Raw genomic sequence first — 18,361 nt, 5'->3', positions numbered from 1 at the left:
ATTGTGTACCACAGGAGTACCTAGAGGCACTGTATGGACTTGGTGAGGGGCAGCCCCTGCCCCAAAGAGCTAACAATCCAGCCAAGAGACATAGGGTGGGGGGTATGAAACTGAGGGGAAGTAACTTGCCAGAGGTCACATGGCAGGTCGGTGGCAGAGATGGGAATAGAACCCAGGATGACGTCCTGGCCCAACTGACTTCACTCCAAATCTTTACAGTCCTAGTCCAGTGCCTGAATTGTTACTACCTTGTCTATCTTCCCGACCAGACCTGTAATCCATCTCTTTTCCCATGGATGCTTTTTCTTCTGTGTCTTGGTGGAATTTTTTTAATATCCCCTCATTCACTGGTAGCATCTCATCTGATCAGACATGCTGAGCAGCTCAAGCCATGAGGGTTTTTTTTTTTTTAATGTGATTCAGACTAGTCACCCATCTTGCTAAATACAGTGAAATTCAAATACTGAGCATCAGCCAAAAAAAATGCAACTAGGAAGATTCCCTTTCCAGAACTTCACTGCGGCTCTAACAGAATCAGACAGAGCCAAGGGATGCAGCCTCCGTAGACCTGTCAAATGCAGTGGAGTATGGGTGTGGGAAGGGAATCTTATTTGTATGTACTGCAATCCTGAGTTGAGACTGTAACTTGAAATCCACGCATCCTGCTGTGCAATTACATCGAGCAAATATTAGTCAAGTACGAATTACAAACTGTTCTGTCTTAGAGAGCTGTCAGTCAAATGCTGCTTGTTCTTCTAATCAACCTCACTAAAAATAGTGGCAAAACTTATTAGCAGGGAGAAGGGAGGGATATCAAACTGTGCTGTAGCGCATCTGCTGCATGTTAAGCAATGTACTCAGAAACTGCCAGCCAAAATACCCCCGTGGGACTGAGAGGAGATGTTTGGTTGGCCGGGTCTGCTTAGATCCTGGCAATAAAATCCATTGTTCATATCCACCCCAGTGCAACAGAATATTAAAAAAACCAAAAACACCCTCCCCTCCCCCCACAACTCTAGCCTTTGCCATACCCCCTTGTCTTGGGATCCTGTTAATTCTCAAGCTAAGCAGGGGCTGGGTCAGGTTTTTGATGGAAGATTTCAAAGGCAATCTTAGATGCTCAGAAGCAGTGTGTGCTCTCATTTGGTCCCTGTCTACACCGATTCTTTCTAAAACCTTTGACCTGTGCAGCTCTGCTGGTGGGAGTTCTCAGGTAAAAGGTACAGGCAGCCACTGGTATTGAGCCCCGCTCTGAGCCAAGTTAGATGATACTGTGGTAAATACACCAGTGACTGATCTATTCTAGTTCACCCACCATTGCTAACATCAATGGCACTTCGTGGCTTTGTCTACACTAGATTTTTTTGACACAGGTTTTGTCATTTGGATGAAATGTGAAAGCATGGGCCTGGCCATTTCTCGTGCTCAATGATCCCACAGCACTTTAAGAGTAAGGATGTTGCTCGAGATGCCCTAGTTAAACCCCAAATTCAGTAATTCTAGTCTGAGTTTCCCCTGAATTTTCAAATAGGTAGTGGTGTTGTACCTCCACTAAGCCTTAAATTGTTTATAGCTGCGGCGTTCATCCCAGAAGTGGCTGCATTTCAGGGTAGCATATATGTTCTTGGTATATTTCCCCCGCCCCTCCCTGCCCGTGGATTGAAGGTGTGTGTGTGTGTGTGTGTGTGTGTGTGTGTGTGTGTGTGTGTGTGTGTGTTGCTTTGGGAGCCTCTGAAAGCTGCTATAGAAGTACAAAATGAGTGACTTAGTGGATTTTTTTTTTTAAACTCCTTGTGCCCCTGTTGGGGGTGAGGGTTAGAGGAATAACTCTCTGAAGGTGGAACTCCAACTAATAACTACTCCAAGGAGTGACCTGTGTGGCAATGATGTGACTGGACCCACATCATGTCAGTGAGAGCACTGGTGACGCTTCTGAAAGGATTTGCTTTCAGACTAGAAGAAATTCAGCTGAAAGGGGTCCAAGAGCCTGAGCATGCTCAAGAAATGGAACCTAGGTGGTAGAAACCAGTTAAAACCTGAGCCTCCAGTTCACCCGGGGGTTTTGGGATGTTTTGGATGGCATATTGGGCCTATCTGCTCTGCCGCTACCTGTGCTGTCCCTGTGCTCTCTCTGGGGGCAGGACTTGCGGCATCTCTCACAAGCACTACGATGTCCTCCCCCAGCCAGCCCAGTAGGAAACCTACATCCGTGCACAGGGCTGCTCAGGCTGATCTGTGCAGGCTAGTTGGGGGGTGGGGTTGGATCTGTGTCTAAACCCTCTGAGATGAAACCCACAGTTCCTAGGAAGAGACACCGCAGCGCTGGGTACTGCGCTGGCCCACCTAGCTCAGGCCGGGAGCAGTTTCTCACACTGGTGACGACTCAGATACCCATTCAGGCGCAAGCTCGGTTGGATAGCCCTGGGCTGCCCACTGACAACCTCCCCTTCCTTACCCTGTTGATTTGATTAAGTGGAGCAGAGAATCGTCCCCTCTTTACACGTGACCGATCAGAGAAGCAGATGTTGGCTGGCTGTTGTGGACTTCAGAGATCCACCAAGCGAGAAAGTTCTTGGGGAAGGTGAGGAGGGTGGAGATCACAGCCTCACTGGGTTTAATTAGCCCTTCCCATGAGCTCTTCTTGCCCTAATTAGGAGGCTGATGGGAAGCCCCCCTTCCTGGGAGGACTGGAGTAGAGGGAGGAGGTGTGAAACGGATTTCAAGCTGGAGTACTGAAAGTTGCAAGCATGGGGCTATCTGTGCTGGGAAGGTGCCCAAGCAGCATGCAGTGAGCAGCATGTTGAGAACTCTGTGGTAACCTTTCACTTCATTTGTGTCTCAGATTCCTGAAGAGCTGAGGTGACTTTACACACGGCCACACTGCCCCTGTAGAAAGGCTGTAGCTGGACACATCGAGGTAAGACCTTTTCCTTTTTGGGCAGAGGGGAGAAGAGGGTCTGAGAGTTCTGCCAGTGACTATTCAACAGGTCACAAAGTGAAACCGAAATCTTCTGCTTTGAGGCACTTAGTTCCCTAAGCAATAGGCACCTTTAGCTGGGTGGACTTCGTCCCAGTGCATGGGAATGACGCACATTACCTGGTCCTGCCCGGCGTGGAAGCTTTGTGGAGAAAAGTACATCTATTGGTTAGGTTTGTCTCCATATCAGCTGGTGCTTCCAGAGCAGACCCCACTGGCTGTGCTAAACTGGGCATGATGCTTTTAGTTCTAACTGGCCTGTTGGACACATAGCTGAAGCCTTAAACTCATCCCACCAATGGCCTCAAACTCATCCATTGTGATTTCTTCCCTTGAGCTGAAATCATCAGAGAGCTCCTGTGTGCCTGAACTTGCCTTCTCTGCTAATCCAGTCGCGGAAAAGCCTGCTTCCTTATACCAGGTCTAATCAGCCAGGAGCAAGCGTTTGGGAATGCTGGCCGCTTTTGCACTTGGTATGGAGAGGGGACGGGAGCTTTCAAATTAAAGATTCTGTGAGATCCTAATCGCTGACAAACCAGATGTGAAATGGAACCACAAATATGTTTTTCCCTGTGACAATCTAGTGCTGCCGTTGTTTGTTTGTTTTTATTTTTAAACTGGGGGAAATGATGTGAAAAACAATAGGGTTTTTGTTTGGGGGGAGGATGGGTGTGGGAGGCAGGAAATGTACAAGTCAACAGATTCTGGTCCCTCTCCCGAAAAGTGACAGCACTTTGTTCCCTCTCCCACCCCACAATATGCTTTTCTGTTTCCTTATTGTATGGCTCTGCACGTGGTTTGGAACCCGGATGACTCAGGCTGTAAAGTCTCTGGGGCAGGGACCATCTTTTTGTTCTGTGTGTGGTACGATGCCGAATGCAATGGGCTGCTGCTCCAGGATTGGGGCTCCAAGGTGCTACCGCAATAAAGGCAGGATGTAGGAACGGCTTTGGGGATGATGATAATTTAGGCAGCTTCCTTCTTGCACCTGAAGCTTGGACCCATTTTTGCAGCTTCCAGTTATCCAAGCAGGTCTCCTTGGTAGTGTAGTGGGAGCCTGGAAAACTGTACTAGAAACCAGTGCAGAGAGCGTGGTGCTGTGCAGACGTTTGTCTCCCAATTTCTGCCTGTAACGTGCCGTGCTCACAAGGCAAAAGGCCTCTCTCATGAGGTGAAAGCAGCCACGTTCAGCTGCAACCACACTGAAGTTGGCACAGTTCTGATCTTGTTGTGGCTAGGACTAAAGGCTCCCCAGGGAAGCGTCCAATATCTGTTTCCTGCTGGGGCTGATACTACAAGCTTAGCTTGGTAGCTTCCTTTAAGCCCAGTAACTCATTTAACAAGGCTAGAAGAGATGGAACTAGCTGTGGGAGGGAGTGGAGGAGCCAGCCTCCTGAAGGCTCTAGGCTAACTGGGCAGTAGATTCAACTAGCTGTATTCTCTCCTTCCTCCCCGCAGCCTGTCTTTCCTCCCTTTTCTTTCGTGGCTCATTCTTTCTCTCCCTCCTGGCAGAGTGTGTCTGATCTCTCACAGTCACCCCCGAGACCTTTGTACACAGCACATTCCCGGACAGGTCATTAATAACTCCTTTCCCCCAGGCCTCCCCTGTGCCACTCTTTAGCAATACAAATTCCTTTGCTAGACTAGTGAATAGGCATTGACCCTCCTGGTTTTATCAGGAGGGGGTGGCTGGAGATCTCCTTGTACTGCTGCTGAATCCTCCTGGATTGCAGGCAGAGGTTGGAATTTTAACCCTGTCCTTGCCTGAGAGTGGAAGCGTGGCTGCCGCCAGCTGTTAGCAGTCAGGTTTCTGCCAATATGGTAACTTATTGTCCACTGCCAGTTCTTGATGGGCCACTGTTAGCTGGAGGGTTGGCATTGCCTCTCGCTCTTTCAGAGGCACAGCTCTTTCCCCAAAGGTTGATTGGATGACTCGACATGGGGGGGATAGCTCAGTGGTTTGAGCATTGGCCTGCTAAACCCATAGTTGTGAGTTCAATCCTTGAGGGGAGCCATTTAGGGATATGGGGCAAAAATCTGTTGGCTGATTTAATTGGCGATTGGCCCTACTTTATGCAGGGGGTTGGACTGGATGATCTCCTGAGGTCCCTTCCAACCCTGATATTCTATGACTTCTGTTTTGCACAGGGAGGGGAGGAAGATAAATGGTTTTGGCGGCATCTCCAGGGGGGAAGAGTGATGTTGGGGCACTACCTTGAGGTGGACATTGAGCCTGCTAAGAAGCCAGTGGGTATATGAGGAACGCTGAGGCTCTTCCCTATCTATGCCGATGGCCCTTCCCTATCTATGCTGTGATCCTACAGCGTGTAAGAGGCGGAGGTTTCCTGGGAGGAGGGGAGTGGGGGATGGGAGGGTGGGCTAGCTGCCTGCACCTCATATAGGACTTACAAATCAGGCATTATAAAAAGCTCACCTGACCTGAGTGAACTTGCCATTCAATCCTCCTCTCTGTCGCCCCTCCTTCTAGTTTGGGTTGCCAGTGAAGGCTGGGCTCCAAGAGAGGACCTGCTGTTGGATTAGTAGGGGTAGCCAATGTAAGCGGGGCTGAGCTGGTGATAGGTGAGTAGGGGGGATAGGATTGAACACAGGGCAGAGGAGAGCTTGGGAAGTATGTAGCATAAGTAAAGGAAGGACGACGTCCCCAGGATAGGTCTGAGCTGCTCACCTCTCTGCCTCCACACCCCTGAATTCTGTCCCACTCTGAGCCTGGTGTCTGGCTTACCTTTCTTCTGTGTCTCCTGGCCAGTGGCCCTGTATGTGCCGTTGTTTCCCTCTCTCCAGTGGAGCAGTATAACGAAGGGCAGTGCCCTACAGCACTTCCTTTTTGGTCTGTGTGTTCTAGCTCTGCAGCCAAAGCCCTAGAAGCTTGTGTGAGCGAGAGGCCAAATTAGGCCTCATCAAAGCAGTGCACACTGTGATTCAGCAGGAGTCTGAAGCTAGTGGATTCCTTTTTCAAAAGGGTAAACCCGTGGAGGGGTGGGGGTTTCCAGCACTTGGGATTCTAATCCAACGCACAAACCGTGCACTTGTGAAAGGTACTGGGGGTGGAGCCCTCCCTCTAGTCTAGAGGCTACTTGGATAGTCCCTGACTTGGAGACGCCTGATACACTTCCACAGTGGGTAGTGTGCTGCCACTAACTTCTTGTTCTCATAGGCGACTTCCCGACGGATGCTGCGAGGTATTCCAGCCTGGCATGGCAGCGCGCTCAGCTGGAGCCTACCAGCAGGACTCCTGACATGGGGCAGTGGTTCGAAGTGGGTGGGGGAAGGGAAAGTTCAGGACTCCTCTCTCCCAAAGAAGTCCCTGCAGATGGACAAGGACTCTCTTGAGAGTAGGGTTGCCTTAGCGTGCCCCACTTGTGAATGGACGCGGGGTGGGGGAAAGAAACATCCCCAGGAGTCTGAAACAAGGGCATCAAAACTTGTGCTGCCTGTGGGGGCCTAAGCAGATCAGAAAGTATCTCCAGAGGTGACAAGTAACCAAGGGGCTAGCCATGAGTGGCCATTTCTGGGTGCTTTAGATGAAGGCCTCCATCCCCCCCCAATACACCAGTTCTCTGATACAAGGTGCGGGGTTGGCTCCTGAAGCAAGAGGATGATTGGTCCTGTTCAATTGTATTCTAGCTAGTGCAACTGCAGGGGCCGGTCTTACTCACGTAAAAGGCCTGGTCCTTTTCTGAAGCCTATTTCAATGAGTTGTGGTGGTGATGTACACACGAGCTCCTGTGGGACCCAATTGCTGTGTGAGCGGTAAAGTGTCAGTCCCACCAGTCCCTTTGCCCATTGTCTTCCCCAGGAGTCATCTGGCTGGGCCAAGTTCACTGCTAGTGTAAGTGATTTCAGCCGAGGAAGAATTTGGCCCATTGTCTTTCTCTCTTCTCCTCCCACTACACACTGATCTGGGCAAGTCCCAGTGAATACTCTGACACTAGGCTCTTGCGGGACTCTGAAAAGGGATACTGCAATGCATTATAGCGCGGTTAAGTTAGGCCCATTATGTCTGTCTTTCAGAGACTCGCTCACCAGGCTAAAAGAAAGTGACTCAGAATGATTAGGAAAAATCCCTACGCTTACACACAGACCATATTACGAGACTTAGTCTTTTTCCGTTTGGGGAAGTGTTGTTTCCAGGGGAAATTCTGAGCCGACTTGGGTACTTGTGACTGCCTATGTAATGGTGGAAAACAACCAGTGCGGTTAGGCCCTGCCCTGCATTGTGCGTGTCTCCTCCTCCCTTCACCCACAGATGGAATTTAGCAGGGCAGAATCCAGTAATGGGAACAAATGGCGGGAGACCTGAATCACCTGAGACAGAGGTAGGAAAAAACAAAAGGCTGAACTGGGGGCAAGAGGAGGGAATGTTTCTGTCTTTCCCTGTCTGATCACTGATCTAGGAGACTGCCGTTCCTCATGCCAAGTATTCCAGCGCATGAGGAACAGCAGTCTCCTAGATCAGTGATTCTCAAAGCCAGTCCGCTGCTTGTTCAGGGAAAGTCCCTGGCGGGCCGGGCCGGTTTGTTTACCTGCTGCATCCGCAGGTTCGGACGATCGTGGCTCCCACTGGCCGTAGTTCGCCACTCCAGGCCAATGGGGGCTGTGGGAAGTGGTGCAGGCCGAGGGATGTGCTGGCCGCCCTTCCCGCAGCCCCCATTGGCCTGGAGTGGTGAACCGCGGCCAGTGGGAGCCGCGATTGGCCGAACCTGTGGACACGGCAGGTAAGCAAACTGGCCCGGCCCACCAGGGGCTTTCCCTGAACAAGCGACGGACCAGCTTTGAGAACCCCGGTCCTAGATCATACTCTCTGTATCACTCTTCTGCATGATTTATTTATTTTTAAAAGACCCTTATTCCCTTGGTCTGTCTCCTGTTTTCCCTCCACGCACAGGCAAGCTGTGACCTTGCCATGACCATGCCTCCCTTGTGAGATGCCATTGCCACAGAAATCTCTTGGCCTGCCCAAGGACTCGGTTTTGTGTTCCTGTTGTGCCTTCAGCCTGAGGGTCTCCAAGCACTTTGCGCAGCTTAATGTTTGAAGTAAAGAAATACTATCATCACTTCCCAGATGGGGAGGAAAAACTGAGGGGAAGTGACTTTGCCCACGGTCTCCCAGTGTCTGAGTCAGAAAGAAAACTCTCATCTCCTGACACCTAGTTCCTTAGCTATTGATGAGGGTCCCAATCCTGCAAATGTTGACATATATGCTCCACTTTACTACCATCAGTAGCTCCATTGAAATCAGTGGAGTTATTCATGATAGTAAAGGTTAATAATGTGTAAGTGTGTGTGGTTTTTTGTTTGTTTGTTTGTTTTTGTTTTTTGTTTTGTTTTTTGTAGAAAAACAAAAATGCTCCCTCGATCTAGAGGTTGGAAGTGAGCAGACAACCTCGGCTTTTTCAGAAACAAAGGAGTTTATTTTGAAGACAGGATCTAATAATAAAGACCAGAAGCAGAACTCATTCCATTAGAAGGAAGGATTTTCCATTTAAGATGCAGGTAGCTCCCTAAAGCAAAGACCCATACACCCACGCCTATCTAATCCCACTTCGCAGAAATCCTAAGTGGAGATGAGGTTCCTCAACTGGAACACTGGCTCAGAACCTCCTTGGCTCTGTGTAGGTGTGTTGTGTATTGAAAACAGTGCTGGAATTGCAGGCTGTCCCTTTAAGAGAAGGAAGATGGACAGGGTTCCTGATCCTGCTTGCAGGCTAGGGAGCTCTGTAGCAAAGCATGTGACTGCAAAGGTGCAGTTGTTTGGCGTCAGTCTGTTTTTAAAGTAAGGGGCACTGAGTTGTGCATCGCTACCTTGAGGGAGCAGCCCGTCTTCTCTGTTTGGGTTCTTGTGCGTTATTTCTGAATTCTAAGACATAAAGTAGTGTTACATTGCAACCTTCCAGCCAGAGTATTTTGTTTTTTATCGAATTTCTCTGTCTGACATGACCATAACAATCTAGACTTGAACTTGTTGGCTCACACCCTTCTTTAAGCTTCTGTCAGAGAGAAGTTTGCTCAGAAAAGATCATTCTGGGCTTCCCACCTGGTCCCATGCAGTTTGCAGGATCCCTTGTTACTTCCTCCTGCACAGCTTCATCTAACCTGCTCTCAGATTTCTGCATCACACGTCTCTGCCATCTTCTCTGGCCCTTGCTCAACTGCTCAGCTTATTAAGAACCGCCCCCTAGCCTAAATACTTCCTTCTGTAGCTTCAGGACATTGCTATGTATCCTGCCATCTTCAGAGACCACAAATAATTCCCGTCCTTCATTTATATAGCTATTTAGAAGGTATTTATAGACTGTGATCTTGAGTTGACAGAGGGTTTTTATATATACAAGGAGCTCAGCCACTAACTGCCTAAAATGCTCAGAATCAGAACACCGTGTGTGTTACCTAAGACTATAAGAATGACCATACTGGGTCAGACCAAAAGTCCATCTAGCCCAATATCCTGTCTTCCGACAGTGGCCGATGCCAGGTGCCCCAGAGGGAATAAACAGAACAGGTAATCATCAAGTGATCCATCCCCTGTCGCCCATTCCCAGCTTCTGGCAAACAGAGGCTAGGGACACCATCCCTGCCCATCCTGGATAATAGCCATTGATGGACCTATCTTTCATGAATTTATCTAGTTCTTTTTTTGAACCCTGTTCTAGTCTTGGTCTTCACAACATCCTCTGGCAAGGAGTTCCACAGATTGACTGTGCATTGTGTGAAAAAATACTTTCTTTTGTTTGTTTTAAACCTGCTGCCAATTAATTTCATTTGGTGACCCCAGATTCTTGTGCTATGAGAAGGATTAAATAATTCTTCACACCAGTCATGATTTTATAGACTTCAATCATATCCCCCCTTAGTTGGACTTTTCAGCTTGGAAAAGAGACATCTTCTTATTCTCCCCCCATATGGCAGCCATTCCATACCCCTATTCATTTTTGTGGCCCTTTTCTGAACCTTGTCCAATTCCAATATATCTTTTTTTTGAGACAGGGTGACCACATCTGCACGCAGTATGTGTGTTAATGCTCAACTATTGAGTCCTATGGGCTACTTCTAGGTGGTAGGGTCTCTCCCACAATCTTTAGGAATTTTTAAAATCCCATCTTTCCAGTGATGATCCAGCAGTTGTGTCTGAACTTCTGATGCAGTTATTACTTGTGTAAGTTGATCAGACTCCTCTCCTCCTACCCATAGGTGCTGGAACAAAAAGCGCTAAGGGTGCTGCCACACCCCCTGGCTTGAAATGGTTTCCATCATGTGCAGGGTTTACAGTTTGGTTCAATGGCTCTCAGCACCCCTACTATACAAATTGTTCCAGCCCCCCTGCTCCTGCCTGTCCCCTAATAGGGACATAGAATGGAGCGTTTGTACGTAACAGTCTCCTGCTGGATGCGATTACTGTATCACCCTCTGCTGTGTCCCGTGTAACGTTCTTGTCAGACACCATGCTGCTTTGCGATGTGGAATGACTGTTGTCATATGAAGTGCTAGTGATGCCTCTGTGGTCTTGTGAGCCCTGCTTTCAGAATGCCTCTCTGAAACTGGGATAATTCTGCAAGCTATGGGACAGGCAGGACCCTTCGCTGCTGTTCAGGCGAGCTTTGGGGGAGCAGAAAGTCAAAGGAGGATTATGGAAAAGGCTTATTTTGGAAGCCAATGGTGGTAGCACATCTTGAATGGCTCTAGGATTTTAGAGACCCACCTCCCCGGCCTTGGATGATCTGCAGATCAGTGCCTGTCTGATGCCCTATGAGCAATGGGTGCCGGCTATCCTACCTGCCCCCGAAGGAAATGGTGAACCTCTGGCCATCAGCTGACCATTCTGAATCTGCTCTCGCTGTCCAGTTTTCCCACAGAGTAATGCACAAACATGCTGGGACCCGCAGGCCCGCTGCAGGATGTGGGTATGAGGAGATGTGCTAGGGAAAGTGGGCCCACAAGGGAGTTGGTGTCTGAACACTTCACCTATTGAGTGGGGGTGGTCCGAGGGGAGCAGCAGAGTTCAGAGCTGTCTAATGTTGGAGCCTAGGACTTGTTTTTTCCCTTAGCTGAGCGAGGGCAGATGGTCTTCGGATCCTCTACCTGAAGTCCTGATTGCTTGTAGACCTTAAATTTCCCATAGAGTTCCTGGAGTGCCTAGTCCTATTATTGCCCGGGCCAAATTTGAACTCTGGTAAGTACGTTCAGCATAGTTGAAGTGCCTGCTGCAGTGTGAAATTAGATCTTCTATAGCATTCTTCTGTGTTTGCTGATGCATCATCCCACCTAGAGATGGCTGCTTGGCATTTTGGGTGGAGAATGATCCCCATGTACTACAGAGGGATCTGAACACTCCTGGACTCTGGACCAGATCTTTGTAGCTAGTCTCTGTCTAATTGGTTACTCGTGAAAGGCGTGTGCTCTGCATTATTCATTCTACTGTAATGCTATTGAGTTTGCCTCTCTTTGGTACTTGGACTATCGCTTACCAAGTGCATTGGGTCTGTTTCATTATCTAATACAGGGAAGTGAGAGACTGTGCCTGAATATAATGAAGTAGAGCCCATCCCCGGGCAATTGTGATGCGAGGTTTGCCAGCTGAGCAGTGGTTGTTTGGCCAGCACACAAGGGGTCTGGAGGCTTCAGTCCAGACCCTAATGGGCAGACGTTCGTGTCACCCAGACCACAGGGATCAGCTTAACCCCACTGTCTTCTCCTCCAGTTTTGGACCATGGGGAGCAGCAAGAGCAAACCCAGAGACCCCAGCCAGAGGAGACGCAGCCTGGAATCTGCTGAGAACGCCCACCATGGTGGCTACCCTTCCTCTCAAACGCCCAGCAAGACGCCTGTCCCCGATGCCCATCGGACCCCCAACCGCTCCTTTGGGAGCATGGCAGCTGAGCCGAAGCTCTTCGGAGGCTTCAATACGTCCGACACAGTCATGTCCCCGCAGCGCTCAGGGGCTTTAGCTGGTCAGTATGACGTCAGCTCTGACCTGCCAGAGGGGGAGGGGCGTCTGGAGGAGGGAGGGTGTTAGAAGGGAGCCACGCGCTCAATGAGGAAGAACCGTGAGCCTTAGGCTGGGGGGCGGGGGAGGCGTATGGCAGGTGGGGGCCATTTTTGCCAGGTGTGAGGAAGGCTGCAGTGGAGAATCCAGACTTGCAAATGCCATGAGGAAAGCAGAGGCTGTGCCGAGCCCAGCTCACGGCTAATTGCCATGGAGGGGCAAATGCTTCCTGGAGCAGGAGGGTGGCTAACAGGATGAGTTTGGGTCTGTTTCAGGTGGAGTCACCACCTTTGTGGCCCTCTACGACTATGAGTCACGGACGGAAACAGACCTTTCCTTCAAGAAAGGGGAGCGCCTCCAAATTGTCAACAACACGTAAGTGTGTCTGCCTGCTTGCTGGGCTGGAGACACCTCTGCTGCGTGGGCTGGCGTCTCCCTTGGAGGGGTTTCGACCCTTGCTGCTCAGGGGAGCCCCGCTGGTAATGTTCTTGCCTCAAAACTGCTCTTCTCCCTCTTGCTTCTCCCCTTTCTTCCATGTTTAACCCCCGTCTGGTCACGTCTGTTGCCTGGTGTTTGCACGTGGTTCCTCTGGGATCCTTCCCAAAGCCTGGTGGCGCGGCTGTCTGCCTGAGGAGGGCTGGGCTGTGTCTCCTGTGCTAGCAAAGAGCCCCTGAGCTAGACCCAGGGGATTTATCAAGAGCACCACAAGGTGCCGTCCCTGTCTCCTGGGGCTGCTGCCAGCCAGGGAGCTTGGGGGCCATGTAGCAGCCCGTGCAGCACTAGGTGGTGATGGGCAGCTAATGAGATCCTCCAGCTTGCCCCATTCAAGCAGCCTCCCTTCTTACCTCCCTAGCCCTCCGCCCCAGGCCTGGGGAGGGCTGGGTATGGTTCCCTGCAGCGCTGCCCAGCGCGCTGGCCAAAGGTGTCTTGCTAGAGAGGCTCCAGTCCCAACCTTCAAAGAGGCAGTGAAAGGAAACTGACCTGCTCTAAGGAGCATACCTGTGACTGGAGTCCTGTGGTGTTTCTCTTCTACTTTGTGAAATAATGGTGCCCCCAGGTCTCAGTCCCCAGCGTCCTGCCCATCCCTTGAGCACTGGATGTGATGTATATCTAGGGGCAGAGGCAGTGAATGCACCTCAGATGGTTTGACAGGCATCCTACGGTCCATGAGGGTCTCCCATGGAAGTGGGTAACAAACACCTGCTAGCCCTGCAAGAGGATCCACTGGGAAGATTGTGAAGCCCTCTGTGTCTTGATGTGATGCCCTGCAGGGTGGGGGGTTTAGGTGCCAAGGGAACTGCATTAACCCAGGCAGCCTGCGCTGAAGGAGTTGGGCAGCAGAATGAGGCATTTGGGAAATCCTGGGGGTTACTGAGTTAGTCCCGCTCTCTTCCTAGAGTTGGGTCCTGCATCTGGCCTGCTCTCCCCATTGCTCGGGCGGGGTTGGTGGTATGGAGCTAGAGGCAGTCTGTGCTCTGGGAAGGTCCTGGAGAGGAACAGCAAAGGGAGGTGAGCAGCGAGCATGCACAGGGCCCACTGATAGAATGCAAATGGCATCTTCCCTTAGAACAATCACTAAAGTCACCACAGTCCCCTCGAAGCGAGATGCACAGAGGTTAAGTGCTGTGCCCAGGGCCACAGAGAGAGTTGGCGTCTGACTCGGGAGTCCCTGGCTCCCAGTTCTGTGCTTGGACCACTTCACAGTTCCCCTCCATAAGCTGTGAAACAGCCCTCTGCTGCTGACGCTGTGGAGAGGGATTGTTGGTTGTTTCTCTGGCTGCTGGAAGCATCTGAGGTGTCTGTGGCAGGTGCTTTCTGGGGTGAGCTAGACCTAGAGGCTCTTATTGAAAGTTGCATTGTCCAGATCAGCTTTAGTTTGCCCTAGTGTTGGGGCCAGGCCCCTTCCTAATAGGCCTCTAGGGTGAGCCAGAACTGGCTTCCACTTTCCCTGCCCTACCACCACCACTCGCCAAAACAAACTATCATTGGGAGGTATTGTCCTGTTACTCATGGTGCCCCTTGGCTGCCAAATTTCTCCTCTGTCTAGTGGCATCAACTTCCCCCGTCTTTAAATAAATCACACCTCTCAGGGGGTTTATTATGCTTTCCTGCCTCTGTTGCTGACAGCCTCACTCGAGGCGACAGGATCTCAAATCCCTTTTGATTGCCTTGTGAGATCTCTCCATGCACACTTTTCCCAGTCACTGTCCAGCCACGCCAGCGCCTGTGCGGTACCTCTAATCTAAGCCCTGTCTCTTTCTCTCCTGCACAACATGCTTTCATTTAGGAGAAAAGTGGATGTCAGGTGTGTATCTGTTTTTACTTTTTTGTTTAAAGCCAACTTCCTTCCCGGGTGAGCTAAAGGGCAGCTGGGGAGGGGGTTGTTTTGTGGTCCATTTATGGTCCCCGGTCACAGTTTGCATTTGGGCCCCTTTGTTTTGTTTTGTTTTTCCCCCCAGTGGAACTTTTATAGGTTCATTTTCTAACTACAAATAGCCCTGCCTAAATCCATGTGCCCATACTGCGGTGGTGTGAATTCAGTCCCCTCCTCTCATCCAGGTCTGGCACCTTCTTCCCTCATCCCGTCCCAACAAAGCACTTCTTACCTGTTTGTTTTCTCTCCCCCTTTTTTGTTTCTCCCATTCATCCAAGCCACCAGTGCACCCTGCTTTCCAATGGCAATGGGGGATGCAGGCAGGACCGAGTGGGGACTGCTTTCACCCTGCCTCTCTGAAATTCCTGGCGCTGCACCCCTTGATCACTTCAGCCGCCCCGGTGGCCATTCTTGCCAGCTCATTGCATGCAGTTGGAAGTAGGATGGTGCAAAGGGCTGCTGTAGGAGAGGTGTTGAATTTGTTCTTCGTTGGAACCAAGTATGTGCTTTTGAATAAGTGTGCATGCACAGACAAGCCTATCAATAGGTACATTTCAGAGCTCTTAAAGTGCACTGGCTGAATAACCATGCTTCAAGGAATGTGCATGCTCTGCTGGCAAAGGCTGTGCTGTGGGAGACGCATCAATCTGGGTTCTTACACTTTCCCTTGCCACTTTCTTAAAACTAAGGAAACTTAAAATGTGAAGGGAACACTTAAAGATTGCAACATCGAGCACTGGCAGGTCCAATAACTCCCTGCGTGTGAGGTTTCTCCTGCTATGTTACTTGTATAGTGTTACCCAAATGGAATTTTTCAGTTCCCAACTCCTGTGTGTTTTTGGTTATTAACTCAAGCCATAAAATCTCTCTAATGTGCGAAGTGGCGGAGTTCAATGTTGCAGAAGAAACCTTAACTTTGGGAGTGTCCTGACCCCTTTTTGAACGTTTGACTTTTGGAATCTTAATTTTGTACTAACACTAGCTTCGGTTTCTAATGAGTACTCCTAAAAGGAGGAATCTGCCTATTGGGGATTCTGGATTGTGCAAATATCTGGGGGAGGTTCCCCCCACTCCCATGCACAAAAGGCACCTCTGCTTTCCATCTGAATGACATTTGCTCACTATCCTAAAGTACGTGTGTCTCCTTTGTACATGCTGCAGGAACTCTGAGAACAAAATGGCTATCTCTGCAGGGTGGGTAAAGTTCTTGGAACTTTTAAGGTGCAGTGTGCAGGAGAAAATACATCAGTTTCAAACGACATACCCCACAGTATCCAGTGTAACCGCATTGCTGTGACCTTCACTTTATCAGAGTTAAAAAACATCTTTAGAAAGCAGCTTCACGCAGTGCTGTTAGGGGAGTGACTAACCTATACATGTTGAATGATTGAAAAAAACTTAATCTTCTGCCTAACACACTGAGATGTGCAGACATTCCTGGGATAACCACCCATCTTGTCAAGCATTCTCGCTGACCTAGCAGTAGAGCTGGCATTCTAGCCACATGTTCTGAATGCAGTTAGCCCGAAACCTAGTCATTTTGTTTTCCTTTTGCAAAGTATCATTAGAAAAATATGTGGCAGATGGAAAATCCTGCCTGGCGATACATCCAGGCCCTTTAGTATTGGAACTAGAGTCATGTAACCTCTCGTGAAATGTGTCTGGTTGCGTGGGTTACAAACTCCCACCCACGCTTGGTTTTCAGTCAATCTGGGTTGGTTTATGGGTTTGCTCCGAAACCACACAGAGCTCAGTGTCTTCAGCAGTTTTCTTCTGGAGTCGCTGACCTTGTTTCGACTCAGTTAAACTTGAGAAGGATCCATATGCTTGGAGTGAGAGAGGACTATTGCGTGGACCCCTGTGGGACCTGAGGAGAGACTCAGGTGCCTAGCCAGGAGGGGACTACACCTTTGAAAAGCTGGGAAGGTAGTAAGTGGCAAGGCCTTTCCTCTGCCCCTGAGCTTTGGTAGCCTATAGCCATAGCTCGTATAAAAGGTGTGTGGGCCTGCCAAAGTCACTGTGGAATAGCACAGCAAGTTTGCAACGAGAGCTGCCCCGCTCCATTTACCTAGGGTTACCATACGTCCGGATTTTCCCGGACATGTCCGGCTTTTGGGGGTTCAAATCCCCGTCCGGGGGGAAATCCCCAAAAGCCGGGCATGTCCGGGAAAATCGGGAGGGAGGGATGGAGGGCTCGGGCGGGGCCTCTTTGGCCGGGCCGGTGCGGGGCCGGGCCGGGGTCGCGGGGCCGGGGGCATGGTGCCGGGCCAGGCGCGGGGCCGGGCGGGGAGCCGGGGGCGCGGTGCCGGGCCGGGAGCCGGGCGGTGCGCCGGGCCGCGAGCCGGTCCGGGGTAGCGGGGGGGTGCGCCGGGCCGCGGGGCCGGGCGGGGAGCCGGTCCAGGGTAGCGGGGGGGTGCGCCAGGCCGCGGGGCCGGGCGGGGAGCCGGTCCAGGGTAGCGGGGGGGTGCGCCGGGCCGCGGGGCCGGGCGGGGAGCCGGTCCGGGGTACCGGGGGGGTGCGCCGGGCCGCGGGGCTGGGCGGGGAGCCGGGGGTGCGCGGGGCCGCGGGCCGGTCCGGGGTCGCGGGGCCGGGCCGCCGGGGGGTGCGCTGGGCCGCAGGGCCGGGAGCTGGGCCGGGATAGCGGGGGGGGGTGCGCTGGGCCGCCGGGGGCCGGCAGTGCTGGGCGGGCTGGGGGTGGTCGGCCAGGGCTGGCACCCCAGGGCCCGAGCCGACCCAGGCTGGCGCTGCCGGGGGGCCAGCCTGGGCCGCGCCTGCTCCCCCCACACCCCCCCTTACCAGCTTCAGGCTTCCCGCGAATTTAATATTCGCGGGAAGCAGGGGAGGGGGCGGAGACTTTGGGAGGGGGCGGAGTTGGGGAGGGGGCGTGGGCGGGGCTGGGGGCTGGGCCGAGGCCCCGTGGAGTGTCCTCCATTTGGAGGCACAAAATATGGTAACCCTACATTTACCACCCCTTAATGAGAGGCTAATGTCCGGGCTGACTGGACCATTTCAAATGCTCATGATACGCAATGTAGAGATGGCCCCCAAATAATGCTCCCCCCATATGAATAATTGGATCGCCCAAACTTGATATGGTTAGAAATCCGCCCCTGCTTCAGAACTGCCAGAATAAACCAAATTTTGAAATCTCAGAATTTCCCATCAGTTTCACTTTTCAACCAGCTCTTGTTCTCCTCGTTGCCCAGTCTCTGTCCCCCCTGTAAGGGATTCAGTACAGCACGGACCCGTGGCATGGGGGGAGTGTGGAATCCCTTGAGCTATTCCCCATGCCTTTCCATGGAGAGGGATCTCTCTTCAGAGTGGCCCACTGGCAGCATACCTACCTACGTAGAGAACAGTTTGGTAGGATGCCACCATCTGCCATTGTCCTGGGTGTTGCAATGCAGACTGGATCCTGATCATGGGTGTGTAAGCAGTTTGGCCAGGCCTCCCAGCTCTTTTTAAATTAAATTAATGGAGATCTCCTAGAGCTGGAAGGGACCTTGAAAGGTCATCGAGTCCAGCCCCCTGCCTTCACTTTCAGGACCAAGTACTGATTTTGCCCTAGATCCTTAAGTGGCCCTCTCAAGGATTGAACTCACAACCCTGGGTTTAGCAGGCCAATGCTCAAACCACTGAGCTATCCCTCCTCCCTCTTTAGTAAGAGCTCCCAGAGTGCATTGCCCTCTGGATTGCTCTACATGCATCTCCTCTGGCACTGTAGCCTCTGCTGAGGCAGGATGGCATAGTTGACATGAGTTTCCCAGAATGCACTGTTGCTATCTATCTTAGCTACTTATTTGGCCCCCATTCCTGTGTTATCTAAGCACCTCACAACCTTCAATGTATGTGTATGTCACACCCCTGAGAGACAGGGCAGTGCTATTTTGCAGGTGGGCAAGTCACTTTCTCTCAGTGCTCCAAGATCTTATTGGGCAGCATGGTAGATGCAAACATGGTCATATTATTAGAAAAAGCTGCTGTGTGGACAGTTTCACTGGGACAAGTG

General features: G+C 51.2%; 1 protein-coding gene across 2 annotated transcripts in view; it reads left to right on the top strand.

Annotated features, from left to right (window-relative positions):
- Window positions 1–18,361, top strand: part of SRC (SRC proto-oncogene, non-receptor tyrosine kinase) — a 71,423-nt gene that overhangs the window by 31,293 nt on the left and 21,769 nt on the right. The window contains exons 2-5 of one of the 2 annotated variants that reach the window (XM_054045700.1): window positions 2,843–2,917; window positions 11,694–11,943; window positions 12,254–12,353; window positions 14,266–14,283. In XM_054045700.1, coding sequence (XP_053901675.1) covers window positions 11,703–11,943; window positions 12,254–12,353; window positions 14,266–14,283 — 359 coding nt within the window. In that variant the 5' untranslated portion in view covers window positions 2,843–2,917; window positions 11,694–11,702. The remainder of the gene's footprint in view (window positions 1–2,842; window positions 2,918–11,693; window positions 11,944–12,253; window positions 12,354–14,265; window positions 14,284–18,361) is intronic. The other variant, XM_054045701.1, reaches the window with a different exon arrangement.

Source organism: Malaclemys terrapin, chromosome 12 (genome assembly GCF_027887155.1).
Source record: "Malaclemys terrapin pileata isolate rMalTer1 chromosome 12, rMalTer1.hap1, whole genome shotgun sequence".
NCBI lineage: Eukaryota > Metazoa > Chordata > Testudines > Emydidae > Malaclemys > Malaclemys terrapin.
The sequence above is the reverse complement of the archived record's forward strand: the minus strand, read 5'-3'. Positions and strand labels throughout refer to the sequence as shown.